Source organism: Vulpes vulpes, chromosome 4, assembly GCF_048418805.1.
Source record: "Vulpes vulpes isolate BD-2025 chromosome 4, VulVul3, whole genome shotgun sequence".
Taxonomy (NCBI): Eukaryota; Metazoa; Chordata; class Mammalia; order Carnivora; family Canidae; genus Vulpes; species Vulpes vulpes.
Window position 1 is genome coordinate 97,341,909 of NC_132783.1, and position 23,467 is coordinate 97,365,375.

The 23,467-nt window shown below is 37.2% G+C and overlaps 2 protein-coding genes across 2 annotated transcripts in view; both read right to left on the bottom strand.

The window, feature by feature from the left end:
• Positions 1–11,568, bottom strand: part of NSG2 (neuronal vesicle trafficking associated 2) — a 64,676-nt gene extending 53,108 nt beyond the window's left edge. Inside the window, exons 1-2 of the mRNA XM_072756569.1 lie at positions 11,483–11,568; positions 4,381–4,531 (exon numbers count right to left, since the gene is read on the bottom strand). Coding sequence (XP_072612670.1) covers positions 4,381–4,531; positions 11,483–11,508 — 177 coding nt within the window. The 5' untranslated portion in view covers positions 11,509–11,568. The remainder of the gene's footprint in view (positions 1–4,380; positions 4,532–11,482) is intronic.
• The window catches only part of C4H5orf47 (chromosome 4 C5orf47 homolog), a 36,249-nt gene continuing 24,272 nt past the window's right edge, over positions 11,491–23,467 (bottom strand). The window contains exon 4 of the mRNA XM_072756571.1: positions 11,491–11,576. Coding sequence (XP_072612672.1) covers positions 11,545–11,576 — 32 coding nt within the window. The 3' untranslated portion in view covers positions 11,491–11,544. The remainder of the gene's footprint in view (positions 11,577–23,467) is intronic.

Consider the following 23,467-nt stretch of genomic DNA (forward strand, 5'->3'; position numbering starts at 1 on the left):
ATATGCATAGCCTGGTACAGTGCCTCACACATAGAAGGTGCCCAACAAGATGTGCTAGATGAGTGAGTGAGTAGATACCTTCCATGGTGATAAGTAAACCATAGGTATAATTATAGGTGGCTAGGGAAGGTGCTGCCATCTGAGCTAGGTTTTAGGAAGATCAGTACTGGCTTAACAGACAGGCAAGGGGTGACAAGGACATTCTAGGAAGAAGGAATAGCATGTTCAAGGAGGAGGGAGCATGAACCACCCTGGAAAGTGTGGAAAATTCTAAGGCAGAATTTTTCAACCTTGACACTGTTGATATTTGGGGCAGGATAATTCTTTCAGTTTGGAGGGGGGATGTGTCCTATGCACTGTGGGATATTTAGCAGCATTCCTAGCCTCTACCCACTAGATGCCAATAGTGCCCCCCCTTAAAGTTTTCACAACCAAAAATGTCTCCAGACATTGTCAAATGTCCCTTGGAGGAAAAAATCATCCTCCACTTCTCTGGGTAGGTTTGACATGCTAGTGTTCAAGGTATAAGTGGGAGCAGTGGGAATAGAAGCCAATAGGGCAGATAAGGATTTCCCAAGGTAAATATTTGGGATTGTAGCCTGTGGAGATGACTGAAAAGGGTTTCCATGGGAGAGAGACTCGGTCCCAACTCTGGGGATGCTCCCTCACAGAATGCAATGTGGAGGATTTGATTAGAATGATAGCAGAGGTGGGTGGCAGGCCCATCTCCTCTCCTGAGGCAGCCACCAACCCCTCCAATACTGGACAGGGAGGGAGCATTGGAGGTTAGGATGTTCTCTCTGGAGTATCATACCCAGACCCCACCAACTGGTCCAGGGAGTCCAAGGAAGAGTGTGGCCACAGATGAGGGGTATAGAGTTTGAGAAAGCACTCTTAGAGGTGGGAGGCTTCTTGTTATTGAGGGCAACACAGTGCAGTGGGGAAAACGGGTTTCAGTGCACTGGGATTCCAATGCTAGCTCTCTCATTTCATCTGGGAAGCTGGGGCAAGTCACTCCATTGATCTGAGAGCCTCAATTTCCCTATTAGTGAAATGGGTGCACTAAACTCCCTTCACAGGGCCATTGGGAAGATTAAGTGAAACAACAGCCATGAATGCCTTGTGTGGCCCATTCCCAGGCCAGCACAAGGACTTCAGACTTGCTCATTTCTCCATTTGGCCTCCAAAAAGGTTTTCCCCCTAAGGCTCACAGACTCCATACTAAAGCACATTTGGTGATCAAATCTAAAGATGATTAACAGTATCACACACCAAGCATACTCTGTATTTTACATTATAAATTATAATTTAACATTATAATTTAACATTGGGGTCAAATATACTTCTTTCTGATGAACACTTTGGCTTCAAACACTCACCACCTGACTGAAACCTAACCAAAAAACTGATGACTGTGTCAGGACTCACATTCACCTTCTCTATGACCTGTGATCTGAGTCCCAATATTCTTATCCCCACTTTATAATGAGGAGACTGAGGCAATTTAGGAAACTCATTTCAAGTCATTAGCCAAGGTAAAAATAGTAAAAGTTGGGGCAGAGATGTGAACCCTCCTAGAGAGGTAGCTTCAGAGTCTATGCTGCTAACTATGCATTTGGAGGACCCATTTGGCTGCTTGAGTGGAATTCACTTCTAACACATCTGTTCTAATGTCAGGGTAAAATTTGTTTACTCTTGTAAATATTATAAAATCAAAATACTAGTACAGAAAATCACTACTAGAGTTTCCCACTCAGAGAAGAGAAGACAGAGGACTGAGGGAGAAGAAACAAGTCACACAAGTCTCACCATGGGTTGTTGGCAACTGAGCTCAAGCTAAAGCTCAAGTCTGTGGACTTCCAGGCCAGCTGGCTCCTTGTTCCTGCTGAAGTGGAAGTTTCTGGAACAACACTGCCTGGGTTCTGTGTTCCCTAGGGATTGCCAGAATGCTCACTATGTGCTTTGGGAAGTTACTTTTACCACTCCATGCCTGAGTTTTGTCATTTTTAAAAATTGGATTAAAATAGCAATTCCCTTATTGGGTCTTAATAACTACTGAATGGGTGAAAAAGCGCATGCACACACATGCGCGCACATGTACATATGGCTTAGAACAGAATCTAATACTTAGGAAGCACTTGAAAATGATCATCATTATTCTTTTATAGTTACTTTTGTGCCAGGCACTTTACATATGAGGCCATATCTAACTTTGTTCGGACCACTGTTGAGGCAGGGATGATCATCCCTACTTCACAAGGGAGGAAATGGTGGTGCCTAGTAGGACGACTTTGTCATAAACATCAGAAAGAGTCTGTAATGTACCCCTGTGAGGATGTGTCCCTGTAGGGATTTGCATCTTTTGGGATGCGTTGCTTTCCCTTTCCATGCATGCAGGTCCTCAATATATTTGTCTTTCAGGCTTTGGGATAGCTTTTTGGTACATCTGGACTGGGAACTCAATGGTTATTGTGTCTTTTCCTCTCTAAAGAAGAGGAAGTCCTCGAAGGCAAAAGGATGGGATGGGGGGGTGGGTAAGGGGAGATACGTCTGGATGACTTGCAGTGTGTCTAAGGATAGGGGAGGGGTGATCTCACCACAATCCCTTTTCCTTGCACACCTTTTAGGAACATACAGATCTTCCAGGCTGTAGCTGTTGGCAGAAGGATAAAGAATCTTCCTGAAACCTCACAAAACCTCAAGAAAATATCCTCCTGCTCCTCCTCAATTTCTGTTATACCTGGGTTCAAATTCCAGCATTGCCACTTACTCCTTCTGTAAGCTTGAATAACTAACCAAATTTCTCTGATCCTTCGCCTTTTCACCTATAAATTTGAGTGCATAATCCCTGACTCCCCTGTGGAAATGTGCATCCAGCGCAGTGGTTCTCAACTTTGCACACATGAGTCACCTGGGGGGGATTTAATTAATACTGATGCCTGGGTGTCACCCCCAGAGCTCTGACATAATTGTTCTGGGGAGTAGCCTAGATATCAGGATTTTAAAAGGCCCCCACAGGTGATTCTAATATGCAACTAAAAACTAAGAGCATCTGCTATATGCGTAGCAGATACCTAATTAATACATTAATACTGTTTTTTTTTCACATTTCTTTAGTGTTAGGTCCTGTTCACATTTTATTTTTAAAAGCTTTATCAGTCTCACAGGATGGCTCAAAGATTCTTTATTTCTGCCACCCCCATACACATTCTCATATTGACAATCTCCGCACTTTCAAAACAGATGACTCAATCCCCAGCCAATCATCCAGGCCCTTTATCTAGCTTTGGCTCCTCTTCTGTTCATTGGATAGAGCCAATTGGTTAAGACACACAATGCCCTCCTGGAGATGCCAATGAGAAAATCAAATAGATGGAATAATCCATTGTTTGCTCTTCAGCCAGGGAACTCCATCATTTACCTCCAAATCTATCTCTTGCAGTATGCAAAAGCTCACATTATAAAATCTCAAGTTCTTTCAACTGGATCTCACACAATAATGTTTCTCCCAGCTCTGTCCATGGGATAACTTTTGTATCCGTGCCCACCTTTATATAAATGCCCACCTCCATTCTTCATGGACTACTCCCATGTCAGGAGATGTGCCATCAGCCAGTCATTCATTTCCAGCCACGCCTCCCTAAAGACGCTCTACTCTAGTCATGCTATTTCTCAAAAGCTCTCCATGCTTTGCATATGTCTTAAATGTCTTTTCCTCCTATGGTCTATATGGAAGGTTTTTACTCACCTTTACAAGCCAAATTCAAATGTTCTTTTCTGCAGGTTACCTAACCTGTTCCTTCCAGTCCCCTCCCACCCCAACAGAATGTAATTGTTTTCACTCTTATGCTCTCATAACCTGTGAAATTCTCAGGTATAACATTTACCCTGATGCATTATATTATGCATTATACAGAGTAGGGATTTTGTAATTTGTCTTTTCATAACTTGTAGCACAGGGATACGGCCTTAGCAGGTGCAAACTAAATGCTTGTTGGACTGCATCCAATTCTCTGTCCTCAAATCTATACCACTGAATTCCTGAAACACCTCCCCCAAATAATCAAGACAATTTTCTCTGTCATCATCTACAAGCTTATTAGTATTCATCTGCTATGATAAAACTTTAACAAAGAAAGGTAAATTGTCTTGCCCATGTACGTATATGTGAACAAAAACTGAGTAAACACTTACCATAAACCTGAAATAACACAAGAGATGTCATGTCTCTGAAAGGAATGACTACATTTTATAGGAAAGGAGACATATTTGGCTGAGGGTATGAGAGGATTTGGGGAGGTGGAATTTTTGCTGCTTTATTTCCTGAGATGGGAGGTGGGGAGCATGAGGGTCTGATGGGGAAAAGAGCAACTGCTTTACCTTTTCCGGAGCAGGCAGCTGTAAGTGGTTAACCTCCAAAGGAGTGATGAGAGGGACGGTCTGGAAGCCATCCTCAACCGAAGGCGGCTTGGTTCCCTTCTCACTGGGGTTACTGTTCAGCTTCACCATCCTTATGCCTTTCTTCCCAGACCTAAGACAAGCAGTGGAGTTCTAGTTACAGTGGGAGGTGAGGCAGGGAAAGAGAAGGCTGATGACAGAGAAAACAGAAGCGTCCTCAACGGGTCCACTCGGCTTTCAGTGTAGAGATCAGTCATCTATCTATCCTCTGCTAGATTTCTTGACATGAAACTCATTATCCAGTAAAACTTCTTTCATCATCAAAATATGCCACCTTCCCATGGGGTTCAATAGCCCTCAAATTCAGGAAACTCAAGGAAAATCCCAGACTTACACAAACAATATACAAGCTTTCAAAAAAAAAAAAAAAACAAGACATTAGAGCTAATACAGTTATATAACCTCAGCAAAAAGCTAATTCTTACTGAAAAATTAAATCCTATTATTCTGGGTCACCCTGCTGTATGATAAATTTCACCTTACCACCACACCTTACCCCCTTGCTATTTTATTATGCTAGCTTTTCTTCAGCCATCTCCCTAAAACACAATAAATACATTAAATGTCTCTATGTGTACTGTACCCTTTCACATGAAATGTAAGTGGTACAGGAGAGACAATTTCATAAAACAAAACAAAACAAAAAGGTTGGCTTGAACCTGATTCTGTTATTCAGCCATGGAATGCCTCCATTTCCTCAACAGTGAAGGGCCTTTTTTTTTTTTTTTTTTGCTTCCATGGAAAGTTAGCAACCCCCATATTGCAAGATTGCCAACTAAATAAACAAATCACATTTATTTCTCTCAAGCTCCCTTGGAAGTCAAACGATGCTCCCACCCCACCCTTATGAAGCCCATACAACTGAATTTCTCTTGTCAATCCTGCTGATGGAACATTATTAGGCAAAATCGGATTGTTGTGGAGGTGAAAGGGATGGTAAAGGGTCGGAGGATATTAAGGAGTGATTATAGCAAAAACAAATGCCTACTTACTGTGCTGCACTCTTGGGGGGTCAGAGCGGATTCAAGCCAATTTGAAGAGGAGGAGGACGACCAGGAGTCCTCCCTCCTCAGCCCGAGCTTGTGGTGCTGAAAGGACAGCGCCTTGCCTGTGTCTGGATTGGGAGTTTCTGAGAGCGAGGCGCGAGCGAGAGGAAGAGCTCCTGGCAGCTGCCTGCCTGCTCCCTCGCTCGCACCCCCTCCCACCGGGGAACGGGCTCCCACACCATCTGTCATCTGGCACCACCTGCTGTTTCTCATGCATGGCCACAACCAGGGCATGAGACAAAATGGTTTCAAGAAAGTGGGAGGGATTCTGGCAATAATAATAATAATAACAACAACAACAACAACCATATAATAAGCAATCTTTCAGTCTTTAGAAAAAAAGAGGAAGGAGACATATTCATTAGGAGAAGGGACCACCTTTTAAAATCTTCCAGAGCAATATTATAAAACCCAAAATAGTTCAGTACCTGCACTGTGCTCTGACCTGAAGTAAAGGGGAAACTATATTTATTGAGTATATCCCATGAAGCGGGCACTTTTCCAGGCTCTTTCAGACTATTTCCTTCATTTGCAAAATGTGATAGGGTTAGTGTGAGGTGTGAATGTGATACCAGCTCAGAGGCACATGGCTAGCACTGCATGTGAGAAGCTACTATTCTCACAATACCACCATAATCACACAGGTCAGCTAAGGTTGCACAGCTGGTATAGCACCATGAGCTGGAATTTGAGCCTGGATCCATAGCCACTGATGTTTTCATGCAGTTCACAACTTTTTATGGCTTCCAAGTGGTGTCTGGAATCAGGGGAGGAGAAGTCCTAGTGTCAGCTCTATGAAGTTCTGACTGTGGAGATCTTGGACATTTTATATTCCCTCTCCAAGCCTCCATTTCTTTATCTCTGATATGGGAATAATAATACCTTCCTTGCAGACTGGTTGTGAATAAGATGAGACTGTGCTCAGGGAAACCTCTTTTAACTCAGAGACAGGGTTCTGAATGGCTGAATTATTTCACCTCTGGGGATTGCCCTTACACTCTTGGAATCCTTTGAGATTAAGACTACTGCCACAGGTTTCTCCTCTGTGATTCAAATCACTGTTGGTCACTTATCCCCAGCTGCAGTGATGTTTATGATGCACGTCATAAGATCCAGTGGTTTTGGTATTAGTAATAGCATTCTCTTTCACTTTCAAAAATATCCTGGTTCCCATGATAAATTGTTTGGTCACCTAAATTAGTGCTCACATGATGAGCATACACTCTACTGGCTAAAAAGCCAGAAGAAAACATGCTTTTATCTGTATTGTTCAGTAATGAAATGGACATGTATGTGCATGTATGCGTGTGTGTGTATGTATGTGTGTGTGTGTGTGTGTGTGTAAACAGAAATGCTTCTGAGACAGTAAAGTCTATAACATATCAGAGCTGTACAGGGTACTATCAATAGAGGTATGTATATATGTGAGAGGAAGTTACTCTAATATTAGTTTCTCATTTTCTCCTTTCCAAAGACCAAGATGATTTTCAGGTGCAAGCATAATCTGAGGAAAACACAATGTAGACACCTACATGGAGTCAATTGTGAACATTTTTGTTCAATTTAATTATTTCTGCCTCCAGAGGGGGAAAAAAAACCTTCGCACAGCTATGGGTGATTCACAAGCAGAAATCAACACTTTAATAACTCCAAGCCTATCCTGATAGTTTAGTTAAAAAAAAGGGGGGGGGGGTCCAGGAGAAGTGTCTGTCTCATGGCAATAAGAAATCCAAGCTTTTGGGTAAGTGAAGCCAGGAGAGAGGCTGCAGGAAGAAACAGGGGGCTGAAGTGATGTGAGAAAATCCCTTATGGGAGAATATGATATTGAAAGGTGCTTAATATAATAGACTATTATTCTCCTATTGAGTTCTGGGAAACATGCTTGACAGTGAAAACACAAATAGGACATTTTTATGAGGTTTTCCGTGTGTAGATGTAATATATAGGATAACTGCAACAAAAAGAAGAGAATATAAAGGGGCCACTACAGTAGTAATGTATCTCTACTCTACATGGTAAATTACTGATTCTCACTGAACAGTGAAAAATTAGTTATGTCTATTCCCCATAATAACCAAAAATATACAGAGATAAGGTCAAAACTGCAATAAAGAAATATAAATGGAATACTAAAAAAAAATAAATAAATCCAAAAAAGGCAGAAAGGAAAAACAACAACAACAAAAACAAAGGAAATAAGCAGAGAACAAATAATGAAATAGTAGACTAAATCCAAACTTAACATTATCATCCAGAGTTCATAGTCTACATTAGAGCTCACTCTTGGTGTTGTACATTCTATGGATTTAGACAAATGTGTAATGTCTCCACCATCAGACTATCACACAGAATAGGTCACTCTGCTGTAAAATCCTCTGTGCTCCACCTGTTTATCCTTCCCACTCCCCTAATCCTTAGCAACCACCGATCTTTTTATTGTCTCCATAGTTTTGTCTTTCCAGAATGTCATGTAGTTGGAATCATATCATAAGTTGCATTTTATTATGTGAAAGAACCAATCTTTCACATAGTAAAATGCATTTATGTGTCCTCCATGTCTTTTCATGGCCTGCTAGATCATCTTTTTTTTTAGCAGTGAATAAGATTCCATTGTCTGGGTGTTCCACAGTTTATCCACTCACCTACTAAAGGACATTGTAGTTGCCTCCACATTTTGGGAATTATGAATGTGGCTGCTAAAAACATTTGTGTGCAGGTTTTGTGTGGACATAAATTCCCGACTCCTTTATGGAAAAACAAAGGAGTCCAATTCCTGTATCATGTGATAAGAGTATGTTCAGTTTTATAAGAAACTGCCAAACTCTGTTCCAAAGTGTACCATTATGCATTATGCATTCTCATTCATGCAATGAATGAGAATTCCTATTACTCCATATCCTTGCCAACATTTGGTATTGCCAAGTCTCTTGAATTTGGCCATTTTAATAGGTACAGAGTAGTATCTCATCGTTGTTTAATTTTCATCTCCATGATGACATATGATGTGGAAATTCTCATTTGCTTATTTGCCATCTATATATCCTCTTTAGTTAAGTGTCTATTAAGGTCTTTGGCTCATTTTTAAAAATAGGTTTTCTTATTGTTGAGTTTTAAGAATTCTTGTATATTTTGGGTAATAGTCCCTTATAAAAAATAAAAACATATCTTTTGCAAATACTTTCTCCCAGTCTGTGGCTAATCTTTTCATCCTTTCAAGAGTATCTTCTGCAGAGCAGAATTTTTTTTTAATATTGATAAAGTCCAGTTTATCAATTATTTCTTCCATGGTTCATGCCTTTGCTGTTGAATCTAAAACACCACCACCAAACACAAGGTCATCTAGATTTTCTCTTATGTTATCTTCCAGGAATTTTATAGTTTTGCATTTTACATTTAGGTCTGTGATCCATTTTGAGTTCATCTTTGTAAAGTGTGAAAGGTCTGCATCTAGATTATTTTGCATGTGGACATTCAATTGTTCCAGCATCATTTGTTGAAAAGACTCTCTTCTGTCCATTGAATTGTCTTTGCTCTTTATCAAAGATTGATTGACTATATTTAGGTTTATTTCTGGGTTCTCTATTTTGTTCTCTTGGTCTATTCTTTCTCCAATAACACATTGTCTTGATTATTGAAGATTTATAATAAGTCTTGAAGTCAGATAGTGTGAGTCTTCCAACTTTGTTCTTCTTTTTCAATATTGTATTGACTATTCTGGATATTTTGCCTCTCTATACAAACGTAAGCATTAATTAGTTGATATCCATAAAATAACTTGCTCGGATTTTTATTGAAATTACATTGGTCCTATAGATCAATAGAAAATCTGGCATCTTGGGAAAAATTGACACATTTACAATATTGAGTCTTTTCTATCCATGAACATGGAATATCTCTCCATTTATTGAGATCTTCTTTGATTTCTTTCATCATATTCTTGTTTTCCTCATATATTTGATATATTTTGTTAGATTATTCTTTAGTATTTAATTTTTTTGGTGGTACAGTAAATGGTATTGCATTTTTAATTACAAATTCTACTTACTCATTGCTGGTGTATAGGAAAGCATCTGACCTTTGTATATTAACCTTGTATCCTGCAACTTTGCTATAACTACTTATTAGTTCCAAGAGTTTTGTTGTTGATTCTTTCAGATTTTCTACAGAAACTATCATGTCATCTATGAACAGTTTTATTTCTTCCTTCCCAATATGTATTCCTTTTATTTTCTCTCCATGCCTTTATTGAATTTTATAGGACTTCCTATAAAGTCCTATGTTTAGTTTCAGTGTGACACTGAAACATAGTAATAAGATATCCTTGCCTTGTTCTTGATCTTAGTAGGCAAATTTCCAGTTTTTTGCCATTAAGTGTGATGTTAGCTGTTGGGTTTTTTTTTTTTTTACAATGTTCTTTATCAAGTTAAGAAGTTCCCCTCTTGTCAAAACTTTTTAATCATAAATGGGTGTTGAATCTTGTCAGATGCTTTTTCTGTACCTATTGAAGTGAATATGCAATTTTTCTTCTTTAGCCTATTAATGTGATGGATTACATTAAGTGATTTCCAAAAGTTGAAGCAGCCTTGCATACCTGGGAATAAATGATTGCATATATAATTAGTTGTGTGTATAATTGTTTTTATACATTATTGGATTCATTTTGCTAATATTTTGTTGAGGAGTTTTGCATCTATAATCATGAAAGATATTAGTCTGTAGTTTTCTTTTGTAATTTCTTTGTCTGATTTTGCTATTACGGTAATGCTGGACTTACGGAATGAGTTAGGATGTTTACCCTTTGCTCCTATCTTCTGAAAAGATAGATAATTGACATGATTTCTTCCTTTAGTGTTTGGTAGAAATCATCAGTGAATCCATCTGGGCCTGGTGCTTTCTGTTTTGAAAGGTTATTAATTATTGATTCCATTTCTTTAGGAAATACAGATTTATTCAGATTGTCTATTTCCTTTTGCGTGAATTTTGGCAGAGTGTGTCTTTTATGGAATTGGTCCATTTTATTTACATTATTAAATGTGTGGGCATATTTGTTCATAGTACCCCTGTATTATCTTTTAATGTATATGGAATTATGGTAATGTAATGGTAATGTATGGTAATGTCTCCTCTTTCTTTTATGATATTAATAATTTATGTCCTCCCTCTTCTTTTTTTTCAATTAGCCTGGTCAAAATCTTTTCAAAAACCACCTCTTAGTTTTATTGATTTTCCTTACTGATTTCCTTTCACTTTACCTCTCCAGATATGTATTGGTCCTGTTTTCGCTCTTCTTTTCTGGGATGCTAATTACATGTATGTCAGACCTTTCCCCAACATCTCCTATGGCCTTTTCTGTATTGTCCACCTGTTTTTCTTTTTCTTCTTTATGCTTTAACCTAGATATTTTCTATATGAACTACCTTTCAATTCTCTAATCTATTATTAGAGGGTTTTTTGTTGTTGTTGTTGTTGTTGTTAACTTGTACAATTTACTGGTAAATTGTCTATTGAGTTAGTTAATTTTAGTTATTTAGAGATAGTCTTAATAGTTCTTCTTGTAGGTTTCAGGTCTTTGGTGATATTTTGCATTTTGTCACTGCTTCCTTAATAATACAATTCACAAATATTTTAAAGTTTGTGTTTGATAATTCTAGTATCCAGATCACATATAGATCTGGGTCTATTACCTTTTTCTTCTCCCTTAGTTGACTTTGACATGCCTGTTATTTTTTTATTAATTATTTTACGCTATGTATGAAAAAATTATAGAGGCTCTAAATTACATGATATTCCTAAAAAGATAATTTAATTTTATTCAGACAGGTAGTTAAATAGGGGCAAATTCATTTTGATCCAATTAGGGATTGAGGTAATTAGAGGCCAGGTTTCAGTTCTTGTAAGATCTGGTCTATTTGGGGTTTTAACAGTCCCTTGGGGCTCTCAAATGAAATCCTAGGGTGTTAATCAGCCCAAACACTGACCTCCAGTTGTTTCTCTGTAGCAGCATGAGGCTTCAAAGGTTCAATTTAGTTTCTTAGCCTCTTCATATCCATTTTATATTTGGGTCATCAGCTTCTAGGACAGATTAGAAATCAGAAAATATCTTGAAGGAAAATATGGAAGAAAATACTGGGCTCTCTTCCCAGCAGTTCCCTTTTCTCTAGGATCTTATTCCTTCCAGTCCTGGATATTTTTGTAGCAAACAACTCCAAAGTTTGTCTCCCCAGCTCCAAGAGACTGATGAGAGCTCTAGACCATTGCCTTCTGCTAAGCTTCTAAGTATTTCATTAAGAATTAGTAGTGTGAAGGGGGAAAGCACTGAAAATTTGGGGTTTGCGCCAATCTATTATGAATTCTCTCTAGAACCCTAGCACCTCAAGTCCTTGCTTCACTGGTCCCTTTCCTTCAAACAGCTGTTTTATTTGTCTTATTTTTAATCAACACACTTTATTTTTTTAAAGCAGTTTCAGGTTTACAGAAAAACTGAAAGTGCAAAGTTCCCAAATACTCCTGCCACCACCCACCCTATGCAAACACACATACAGTTTCTCTTATTATTAACATCTCACATTAGTGTGGAACACTTATTTCAATTGATGAGCCACTATTGATATATTATCATTAAGTAAAATCCATAGTTTACATATTAGGGTTTACTTTGTATCGTACACTATTAATTTTGGCAAATGTATAATGTATCCATTAATGATATGCATATAATACATTTATCATTACAATATCACACAGAATAATTTCAAAGCCCTAAAAATCCCTTGTGCTCTACCTATTCATCCTTCCCTTCTTCTCTCCAAACCCCTGCCAACCATTGATTATAAATTTGCCTTTTTCAGAATGTCATATAGTTGGAATCATACATTATATTGCCTTTCAGATAGGCTCCTTTCACTTAGCAATATGCACTTGAGGGTCCTTCATGTCTTTTCATGACTTAATTGCTCATTAGTTTTTACCATTGAATAGTATTCCATTGTTTGGATGTACCACAATTTATTTATTCACTTACTCAATGAAAGACATCTTGATTGCTTTCAAGTTTTAGCAATTATGAATAAGACTACTTTAAACGTGTGTAGGGGCCGGGCCGGCTGCGAAGGCGCGGTCCCCAGCCCCAGTAAAAAAAATAAAAAATAAATAAAAAATAAAAATAAATAAACATGTGTGTACATGTTTTTATGTAAACATAAAACAATTCATTTGGGTAAATACCAAGGAAAGGGAATGAAGAGTATGATCAGTTTTGTAAAAAACTGCCAAGTTAAAAAAACAAAAAACAAAATACTGCCAAGTTCTTCCAATGTATTTGTATTATTTTGCAACCCCAGTAGTAATGAATGAGAGTTCTTATTGCTCCACAACCTTACTACCATTTAGTGTTGTCCGTGTTTTGGCTTTTAGCCAGTTCAAAACTGTAGAGTAGTATCTCATTGCTTCAAATAGCTGTTTTCTATTTTAGCCAAAATTTTAGTTGTTCTCAGTTTAGAAGTATTGCTAAAATAAGCTTCTCCATCATACCAAACAAGAATTTGAGACTTGCCCTCTCAGGTCCTAAGTTCAAAATTCCCAGAGAAGGGCTCTGATGGGCCCTAGTAGACTCCAGAGCCCACTCCTAACAAGGAAAATGAAATTTGAAAGAGATGACAACTTCCATCCAAACCATGTGGTTAATGTGGACAAAAGTACTTCTTAGAAGAAGGAAGGGAGCATTTCCAAAAAGTGAGAACAAGTGCTGATCGCTCAAAACAACAATTTCATGCTGAAGAGGTTAAACTTTATCAACTTCACCCTTAACCTACTAATGTACCCTTAAGACAGTGTATTGACATTGTCCTGGATGAAACAAAGAAATAATTATTCTTTTGAACATTATGTGACAATTCTAGGTGTCTTGCACCATAAGTTACTTATAAAGAATATTTTTAAATCATCCATATTTTTAGTATAATGTCATAGGCATTTTTTTCACCTATAAATGTCTTGGTATTTATTGTTTCTATGAGTTTGCAACTATTTTCCTTAATAATTGTGGAAATTAAGGACACAGTCTTTAGAGCCAGACTGCCTGGGGTCAAATCCCAGCTTTGTCACTTGCTAGATTTCTGGTCTTGAGTAAGTTACTTAACTTCTCTGTGCCTCAGTTTCCTCATCATAACTTCAGGATACTGCTAATACTTACTACATAGGGTCACTATAAGGAGTTAATATATGCAAAGTGCTTAAAACAATACCTGTAAGTGCAAAACAAATATTTATTCATATTATTCAATTATTAGATACATTTTTTAAAAATCTAGCTCCTATGTTAATCAATTTTTAGTTTCCTCATTTATACTTTTAATTTTTTTTCTTCTTTCTGATTTCCTTAAATATGTCTCATTTGTCTCTTTTGAACTTCCTGGAACAAATATCTAGTTTATTGATTTGCTTTCTTCCTGTTTGAAGAATGGGGAATTAATGCTATTATTTTAATTTTCCTCTGATACTGGAGCTTTTTCATTATTATTCGTCAAATATCTTTTAACTGAATATTTGTTTCTCTGACTCAAGAGTTATTCAGTGAAACAGATTTATTTTAATTTCTATGTGCTTACTTTTCATTGTTACAAATTTGTATCTTTTGAGACCTGTTTCTAGTTTTATTATGTGTAGTTCAAGAGTGGCTTATGTAAATTTTCTATTATGCAGAATGTAGTAAATTTTCTTTGTGGCCTAACATATGAACTCTTTCTTTTAAATTTTCTGAGTCTAAGGAAATAAGTCATTTTCTATATAAATACATACAATTTTTACACATAACTATTAAGTCAAATCTGTTGCTTAAGATATTTAAATCTTCTATGCCCTGATTTTTCACTTGCTTGACCTGTCAAGAAATGAAAGATAGGGGCACCTGGCTGGCTCAGTCAGTTGGGCATCTGACTCTTGGTTTCATCTCAGGTCATAATCTCAGACTCATAGAATTGAATCTCGGTGAGGCTCCATTCTCAGCAGGGAGTCTGCCTTCAGATTCCCTCTCTCCCTACCCCCTCCTTTCATTCTCTCACCCTCTCTCTCTCAAATAAATAAATCTTTTTTTAAAAAAGGACATGAAAGATAAGTGTTGCTATTTTCTATTACTGTTGTGATATTCCTCCTTGCATTAAAGCTATGTTATTTGATATATAGCTTCATTATGTCACATCTTGTTGTGAATTCTGCTTTTATGGAAAAAAAATGATCTTTAAGTCCTTTTTAGTGCCTTGTAGTTTGAATTCCTCTCTATCTAAAATACAAATGCAAACTCTTTTCTATTATTTGTATTTTCTCTTCTCAGCCTGTTATAATTGGACTTTATTTCTTAAGTAGGTCATTATAAGTAACCTTTTTAATATGGAATTTATCTCCTTAAAATTAAGTCCTATGATAACATGTATTGTCTTACACTTGTCATGTTTATTGTTTCTTGTGATTTTCTTCATTTCCTTCATTGCTTTTTACATAAATTTTTTCTCCAATAAATTGGAAGGCACATATAAGTGTTTTAAAATTGTGTCTTCAGTTTATTTTTTAATATACCAAAAACGTATTTGAGTCAACATTCATCTCTTGGCCTCAAGAATAGAACAACATCTTTTGATATTTTCCCATATAAAATGAAATGATTAGCACGCATCATTTTTTTCACATCACATCTTTTCTCCTCCTTTTCTTGGTGCTCATTTCTCCCATATTTATCAGATATTAAACCCCTCTTTATTTTCACAGATGTACATTTTCCCATTTTATTTCCATTTCCTGAGACACTATTGTCAGGATTCATAGTGGGAGAAAAGTGAATACAGTGAGAGTCTTTTCCCAAAGGGCTCAATGATACTTTATCTGAAAATAATTACTTTACATACATAAGTTTCAAAGGATCTGTGATGCTTCTGTGATAGGTTTTTATTATATCTTAGCATTTAATGTTTTGTTTTCTTTCCATGCATAAGATATACCTCCAAAGAGATGATAAAAGCACTTTAAATGTCTCATTATAAATCTTCTTAAGTTGTCAGTTTAAGAATGTTATTCAAAATGTAATGGTGTGATAGAAATATAAGCTTTTTAGAAATCTGTTCTAAGAATCTCCCAGAGGCCAGCATAAAAGGAAGCTATGCTCATACTATTGCTAGAAGCTCTATATTTAAATTTCAAACAACAGCAGTCAGAAAACTATGAAAAGCATGAGATTCTTTCTTCTTAAAAAGGGAAGACGATGTTGCCTACTTTTAATTTAAAGGAAAAATGAACAATAGAGAGGCCAAAAGGCAAATGACAGAAAGGCCAGCCCAAATTTCTCCCCGGATTGGCTAGAAACAGATGAAGAAGACTTTCTAAATAAAGGAGGCAAGCTCTGGGGGTTAAAATTGACATCAGCTTAATTCAAGCAGGATGTAAGTCATCCTGTAAGAAGAATTGAAATTCTTCTTAATTTGAAGAATCCTTCCAATTAAGTCTGAGATCCACTTAGAAATAAGTTGATAAGAATAAAGCCTTTAAAAAAAAAATTTAAGTTTGCCTAGAAGTATTTGTCCTTAAAATGCATTCCAAGGGACTTTTTCCTGTTAAATGATCCATTCATCTGTCTTTTCCAACAAAAGTTTTCGCAGTCTATGCTGTAAAATGTTTCACAATTGAGTGGAAAGTTTTGGTTGTAGAACTGGTTCCCCCAGAAGCTGATTCTGAGAGTTCTGAATGCAGGAAATTCATTAAGGAATTCTTGGGATAAAGAAAGGAAAGGAAGGAAGCAGGATTGACCAGAGGGAGAACTTGAACTGTGATACAATCTCAACAAAGCCCTCAGACAATCTCACAAGTACCTGTGAAGCTGGGATGGCCTCTCTTAGTTGTCCTGAGTTCAGATGCAGGTGGACACCCTGCTCCAAGACAGCAAGATCTTGGGCAAGGTGGCTGTCTTCAGCCAAGGGCAATTTCAGGCTAATAGATAGCTACGGCTGCTAGCCAACACTCAAGGGGCAAAAGTCTTTGAGTCCTATAGGAGGATCTAATTGGGCACCACAGCACCCAGCATAGGCTCTATCCTAGGTTGTCCTCAGGCTTGCTCACTTGACAGTCACATTCTGTGACTTCAAATACCATTCATATATCGATAACTCCTAAATTTATATCTTGAGCAACAAAGATTTCTTCTGGACTCCAGACCCATATATACAACTGTGGTCTTGACATCTTGACACCTTGACATCTCCATTCAATGGTTCACAGGCACTTGAATCTCAACATATCCAAAACTGAACTCCTGACTCAAATGTGGTCCCCTGTGTTACCTCTTGGTGAATTATACCATCATCCATCCATTGTACAACTAGAAAACTGAGAAGAATTCTTGACATCTTATTCCCCACTTCTATATCTAATCACCAGGTCCTCATCATTCTCCCTCCTAAATATCTCTCACATCAATTCACTCCTCTGTATGACTCCTGAGTCCACTCTGTCTCCTCATCTAACAAGTCTCCTGGTTTGTTTTCCTCCCCACTAATATATTCTTTATACTGTAGTCCAAGCAGTTTCTGTAAAATGAAAGTCTAGTAATGTTATTTCCTTGCCTGAATTCTTCAGAAGCTTTTTTTTCTTCTTCTCCTTCTTTTTCACCCCCCACTCCTCCTCCTATCCTCTTCCTCCTTCCCCTTTTTAAAGATAAAGGCCAAAATCTAAAACTTAGTCTGAAAGGGTCTTTATGATTTGTCCCCTGACTGTTTCACAGCTTTACCTCCTGCCACCATTCCCTTATAGCTATGCTCCAGCTTCCCTGACCTCCCAAACACACTCCTTCCCATCCCAGAGACTTTCCACATGATGTTTCCTCTGTGACTCCCTCTTCAGGGAGTGCTCTTTCCTATTCCTGTAATTAATTTCTTATTCTTCTTCAGAGTCACTTAAATATTACTTTCTCAGAGAAGTCTCCCCTGAGAGACCTCAGACTACATTTGACTCCCATTGTATTCCCTTAGGATCCTGTTTTTCTATGTTGAAATACCTATCATTCTTTAAAAATTATATGATTATTTGTGTAATTATGGTTTAATGAGAGTAGGGATTGAGTTCTTCCAACCTAAATATCAACAAGCAGGGGGTAGATGGATAAATTGTGGCTCATGTCATATGATGAAATATTATGCAGTCATTAAAAATGATCTCAGAATTTTTGGTGACATGAGAAACGTTTATAATGTTGAATAAAAAGAGGAATCATAATTGTAGAGACATTATGATTTTTGACTATGTGAAACTATAAAGATTGAATACCAACTGTGAAAGAAAAAGAACAGGGACACCTGGGTTGCTCTGTCAGTTAAGTATCTGACTCTTGATTCCAGCTCAGGTCATGATCTGACCTGAGGTTGTGAGATTAAGCCCCATGTCAAACTCCATACTAGGCACAGAGCCTGCTTAAGATTCTATCTTCCTCTCTCTTTGCTCCTCCCCCTCCCTTTCTAAAAATTAAAAGAAAGAATAATTATGAAATCTGGCAGAGGTGCTAATTATTGCTACAATGACAATCATATTACAATATATAAATGTATCAAATTAACATGTGGTATAATGTAAATTTTTGCAATGTTATATGCCAAATATATTTCAATAAAAAAGACTGAAAATTATAAAAAACTTTTATAGGTTTTTCTTCTGGTTTTTTTTGGGGGGGCTGATTTTCATTCTTTTCTTAACACTTCCTTGCTCATCTCCCCAAAACATTTATTTTTAAATCAGTGAGGAAAAATGAATAATTTTATTCTAGAGGGAAAAATCCACTGAGTTCTAAAAAACAAGCTTTTTTAAAAAACAGTAGTGTATGAGAGATAAGTTAGCCAATATGGTGAAATCAAATAGTTGAATATAAGTTTACTGGATGTTATGGAACACCTTGCAGAAAATTCCTTTTATTCCTCTCTGAAACACCAGAAAGGATTATTGGGCTGTAACCATCTATTGTTATTTTTCTTCCAACCTTACTGAGATATAATTAATATGCATTATAAATGTTTAAGAAATACACTGTGCTAATATGCATATACATTGTAAAATGATCACCACAATCAAACTAACATAACCATCACCTTAAACCATTTTTTTGTATATGTGATGAAGATATTTAAGATTTACTCTCAGGGAGCCTGGGTGGTCCAGTTGCTTAAATGTCTGCCTTCAGCTTAGATCATAAGCCTAGGGTCCTGGGATTGAGCCCCTTGTTGAGCTCCCTGCTCAGTAGGGCATCTGCTTCTCCCTCTCCCTCTGACCCTCCCCTCCACTCATGCTCTCTCTCTCAAATAAATAAAATATTTTTAAAAGACTTATTCTCAATTAATTTCAAATGCATAGTACACGATTAACTATAGTCACCACCATGCTGTACACTGTTTCCAGAATATGTTCATTTTACATAACTGCAAACTGCATCATTTCGCAAACTTTGTATCCTTTGACCAGCATCTCTCCATTTCCCCCACTCCCCTGCCCCGGACACCATCATTCTACTCTCTGCTTCTATGATTCAACTCCTTTAGATTTCACATATAAATGAGACCATGCAGTGTCTTTCTGAACCTGGCTTAATCACTTAGCATAATGTTGTCCAGGTTTGATCAGGTTGCTATATGTGCCAGGATTTCCTTCTAAAGACTGAGTAATATTCCATGAATGTGCATACATACATATAGCTGACCGACAATGCAGGGATAGGGGCACTGATCCTCCCAACAGTCAAAAATCTATTTATAGCTTTTGACTCTCCCAAAATTTAGCTACTGTACTAATAGTTTACTCTTGACCAGAAGCCTTACTGATAACATTAAGTCAATTAACACATATTTTGTATGTTATATGTGTTATATAATGTATTCTCACGATAAATTAAATTGGAAAAAAGAACATTTTAGGAAAATCATAAGGAAAACAAAATACATTTATAGTACTATCCTGTATTAATCAAAAAAAAATTGTGTAAGTGGACCTATGAAGTTCAAACCCATGTTGTTCAAGGGTCAACTCTATGTGTGTATTCTACATCTTAGCTATAGTGAATAATGCTGCAGTGATCATGGGAGAGCAGATATCTATTTGAAACACTGATTTCATTTCCTTTGGATATATACCAAGAAGTGGTATTGCTGGATCTTACAGTAGTTCTATTTTTAATGTTTTGAGGAATCTCCATACTGTTTTCCATAATGGCTGTACCAATTTACATTCCCACCAATAGTGCACAAGGGTTCTTTTTCCTCCATATGCTTGTTATATTTTGTCTTTTTGCTTTTAGCTATTCTAACAGATGTGAAGTGATATTTCATTGTGGTTTTTATTTGCATTTCCCTGACGATTAATGATGTTTAGCATTTTTTTACATATCTGTTGTTTTTAAACGAAGTGTAAAAAGGATGTGTGTGTCCCTTCTAAAAATATGGACTATTGCCAAAAAAATGAAAACTTACAATATTTGAAAATTTTCCATGAAAACTTCCTTTTTATAGAGAAGTCCTACTTGCTTGATTTTTATGTTTATATTAAAGAACTGAGGAAAAATCATCCCTCACCAACTCATAAGGTAAGAAGGCCCTTGCTTCCTCTCAATCCATGCTCAAAACAGTTGCCAAGATTGTTCCATTCAATGTTAGCTGGTTCATGTCAATCCTTTGCTCAAAATCATCCAGTAGTTTTTCATCTAACTCTGAAGAAAAGCAAAATCCTCAAAGTGGGCACAATATAATCTGGTCTCTGTTACCCTCTCACCTCATTTCCTAATACTCTATCTCTCACTCCTCTGGACCTCTTTCCCCCCATCCCCACCCCCAATCTTCAGGCTTAAAACATTGGCCTCTATGCAGAATGTTCGTATGGTCCTTCCTCATATATCTGCATGTCCAGCTTTCTTACTTCAAATTTTTACTTAAACGTTACGTTCTGTGTGAGGCCTTCCCTTCACCTGCCTACTTAACACTGCATCCCTTGACACACTTTCATCTCCTCTATTTTACTCTGTACTATTTTTTTTAACATTTATTTATTTTATTACCTGTCTCCCCGTGAAGACAGAGATTTTTGCCTGTTTTGTTCACTTCTGGTCCCCCAGGGCCTAGAACAGAATCTGGAACATAGGTACTCAATAATTATTACATAAGTAAATATTGAATGAGTGAAATGAATGCCCTACCAGAACCTGACTCACAAAGGCAGGAAACTTTTGACTGCGTGTCACTGCTCCTCCACAACCTCTGCCCTGGGCTGCTATATAATTGAAGACTCCCACCTTCAGGCAGGAGTGGGTAGTACACATTTGCTAACTATATGGCACTGTCTTTTCTGGGATAATTTCAATTTTCAGCTGGTCTCTGTCTCTTGACATCCAGAAGATGCCATTTCATGGTGATTGTTTAAAAAGAAAACAAAAAATTATGTAACTTGTATACTAAAATATTGGGACTAATAGTCACCCAAAGTCAGTGAAGCTATTTCAAGTTGTTTGAAAAATTTATCTAAACTTCACAAGATTCCTGGAATAATAGGGTCCAATGAGGACACATTAGGGTCACAGAGAGACTGACATAATAACTGACAATTACATGGAGCCATTTTAGATTCTATTGGAGCACTTCCATAAATATAAAAAATCTTCCTCGTTCTCAGATTCTTAGAAAGCATATAACAAGTAAAATGTGTATATTTCATGAAGCAACAAGCCAGGTCCTTCAAGTAGGAGTCTACAGTTTAATTTGATTTCATTCTGTAGCTTTTCTAGGAATATAAAGTATTTCTATATATACAATCAGATTTCTAAAGGTATAGAAACCAGAGAACTAATTTAGGTTTATTATCATTTATCATCAATAAAATTAAGCAGATTAAGCAAGTGGTCAGTGAGTTTATAATAAGAAAAAGTCAGAAAATCTATGCTCAATTTGTGTTATTCCCAGAAATGTGGATATTCTCCCATGCTTTACTTAACTTTAAAATGTGCAGAATAGGGATCCCTGGGTGGCGCAGCGGTTTGGCGCCTGCCTTTGGCCCAGGGCGCGATCCTGGAGACTCGGGATCGAATCCCACATCGGGCTCCCGGTGCATGGAGCCTGCTTCTCCCTCTGCCTGTGTCTCTGCCTCTCTCTCTCTCTCTCTCTCTCTCTCTGTGGCTATCATAAATAAATAAAAATTAAAAAAAAAATAAAAAATAAAATGTGCAGAATAAAATAAACCACAATGAAAGTCAATAATATGTATGAATGTTAGCAATATAATATGTAATATTAATGTAATATTAAAAGTCCAAAAAGATTACATCCTGCATGTCCCTATTAGAAAATTAAACACCTAGATTTATAATGTAAGTTTTAAGGGACATATGAAAACAATAAAACTACATAAAAAGGAAAGGAAAGAAATCATATGCATAGCATCAGTAGGATGGTTCTCTTGAATAGGAAAGGCAGGGAGGTGGGCAGCTCAGGTGGCTTAGTGGTTTAGCACCGCCTTCAGCCTGGGGCCTGATCCTGGAGACCTAGCATTGAGTCCCCTGTCAGGCTCCCTGCATAGAGCCTGCTTCTGCCTGTGTCTCTGCCTCTTTCTCTCTCTCTCTCTCTCTTTCTCTCTCTCTCTCTCGAATAAATAAATAAAATCTTAAAAAAAAAAGAGGAAAGGAAAGGAAAGGAAAGGAAAGGAAAGGAAAGGAAAGGAAAGGAAAGGAAAGGAAAGGAAAGGAAAGGAAAGGAAAGGAGAGGAGGATGGTTTGAAGGTATTGAACAATGTGATTTACATATAACTTATTTTCAAGATAGTGTTTTAGGGGCAAGTTCACAGTTGCTTATTGCATATTAAAAATAACTAAATAAAAGCAGACCATGCACTGATCAATGAAAATGTCATGAACCAAAGACTAATGATCAATGAAATATCTATCCTTGAGATCCATAAATTTGACAGAGGAGAGACATAGTGATCAAAATTTCATGATGAGGGATCCCTGGGTGGTGCAGCGGTCTGGCACCTGCCTTTGGCCGAGGGCACGATCCTGGAGACCCGGGATCGAGTCCCACATCGGGCTCCCGGTGCATGGAGCCTGCTTCTCCCTCTGTCTGTCTCTGCCTCTCTCTCTCTGTGACTATCATAAATAAATAAAAATTAAAAAAAATTCATGATGACATGAAATTAAGTACAGTCAAGAAACAGTCAATTGCCCAAATTCCTGGATTCAGTGTAATATGTACCAAGCTGGGAAAAGCATCACTCCCATCTTAACAAAAAAAAAAGCTGAATATCTGCAAAAACTGTAATTTTTTTTAACCCATCAAAGTGCTATGGTTACAGTACAATCAACTTACTTGAAAGCTAAGGAAAGACAGGCATGTCAGCACTTGCTTACCTGGGACAGATACCAGACACTGTACAAGTTGGTGAGAATAATTCAGCTTTAATTTAATGGATTGCTAAAAGTTGAATTTGAGGCAGTGTGAGAGTACAGAATGCCCAGAAACAACAGATGTGAGAATTTGCATTTACTCACAATTCTCCATATATTTTACCAGGTGCTCACAAGAAAAATTGTGGGCAGAGCAAAAAGCCAGAGAAAGCCTCCTTCGTGGTGTAAAACTTGGATATGAAAATAAGAGCACTACAGGAAAGGCACATAGTTCTGTTCAGATCTTTCTTCCCTATTTCTAGTGGAAAAGATTGACAACATGCATGACCAGATGAGAAATTTCATCAGAAAAATTAAAGGTATAAGAAAGAATCAAGTGAAAATATTAGGAACGAAAAAATGCTAGATTAAAAAATTTTAATGCTAGTAAACAGAGGTGAAGAATATTCTCTGAGGGCTCATCAGTAGACTTCAAACAGTGGTAGAATTAATAAACTTGAAGATAAATCAATAAAAATAGCTCAAACTGACAAAGATACAGAAAAATGTGGAAAAAAACAGA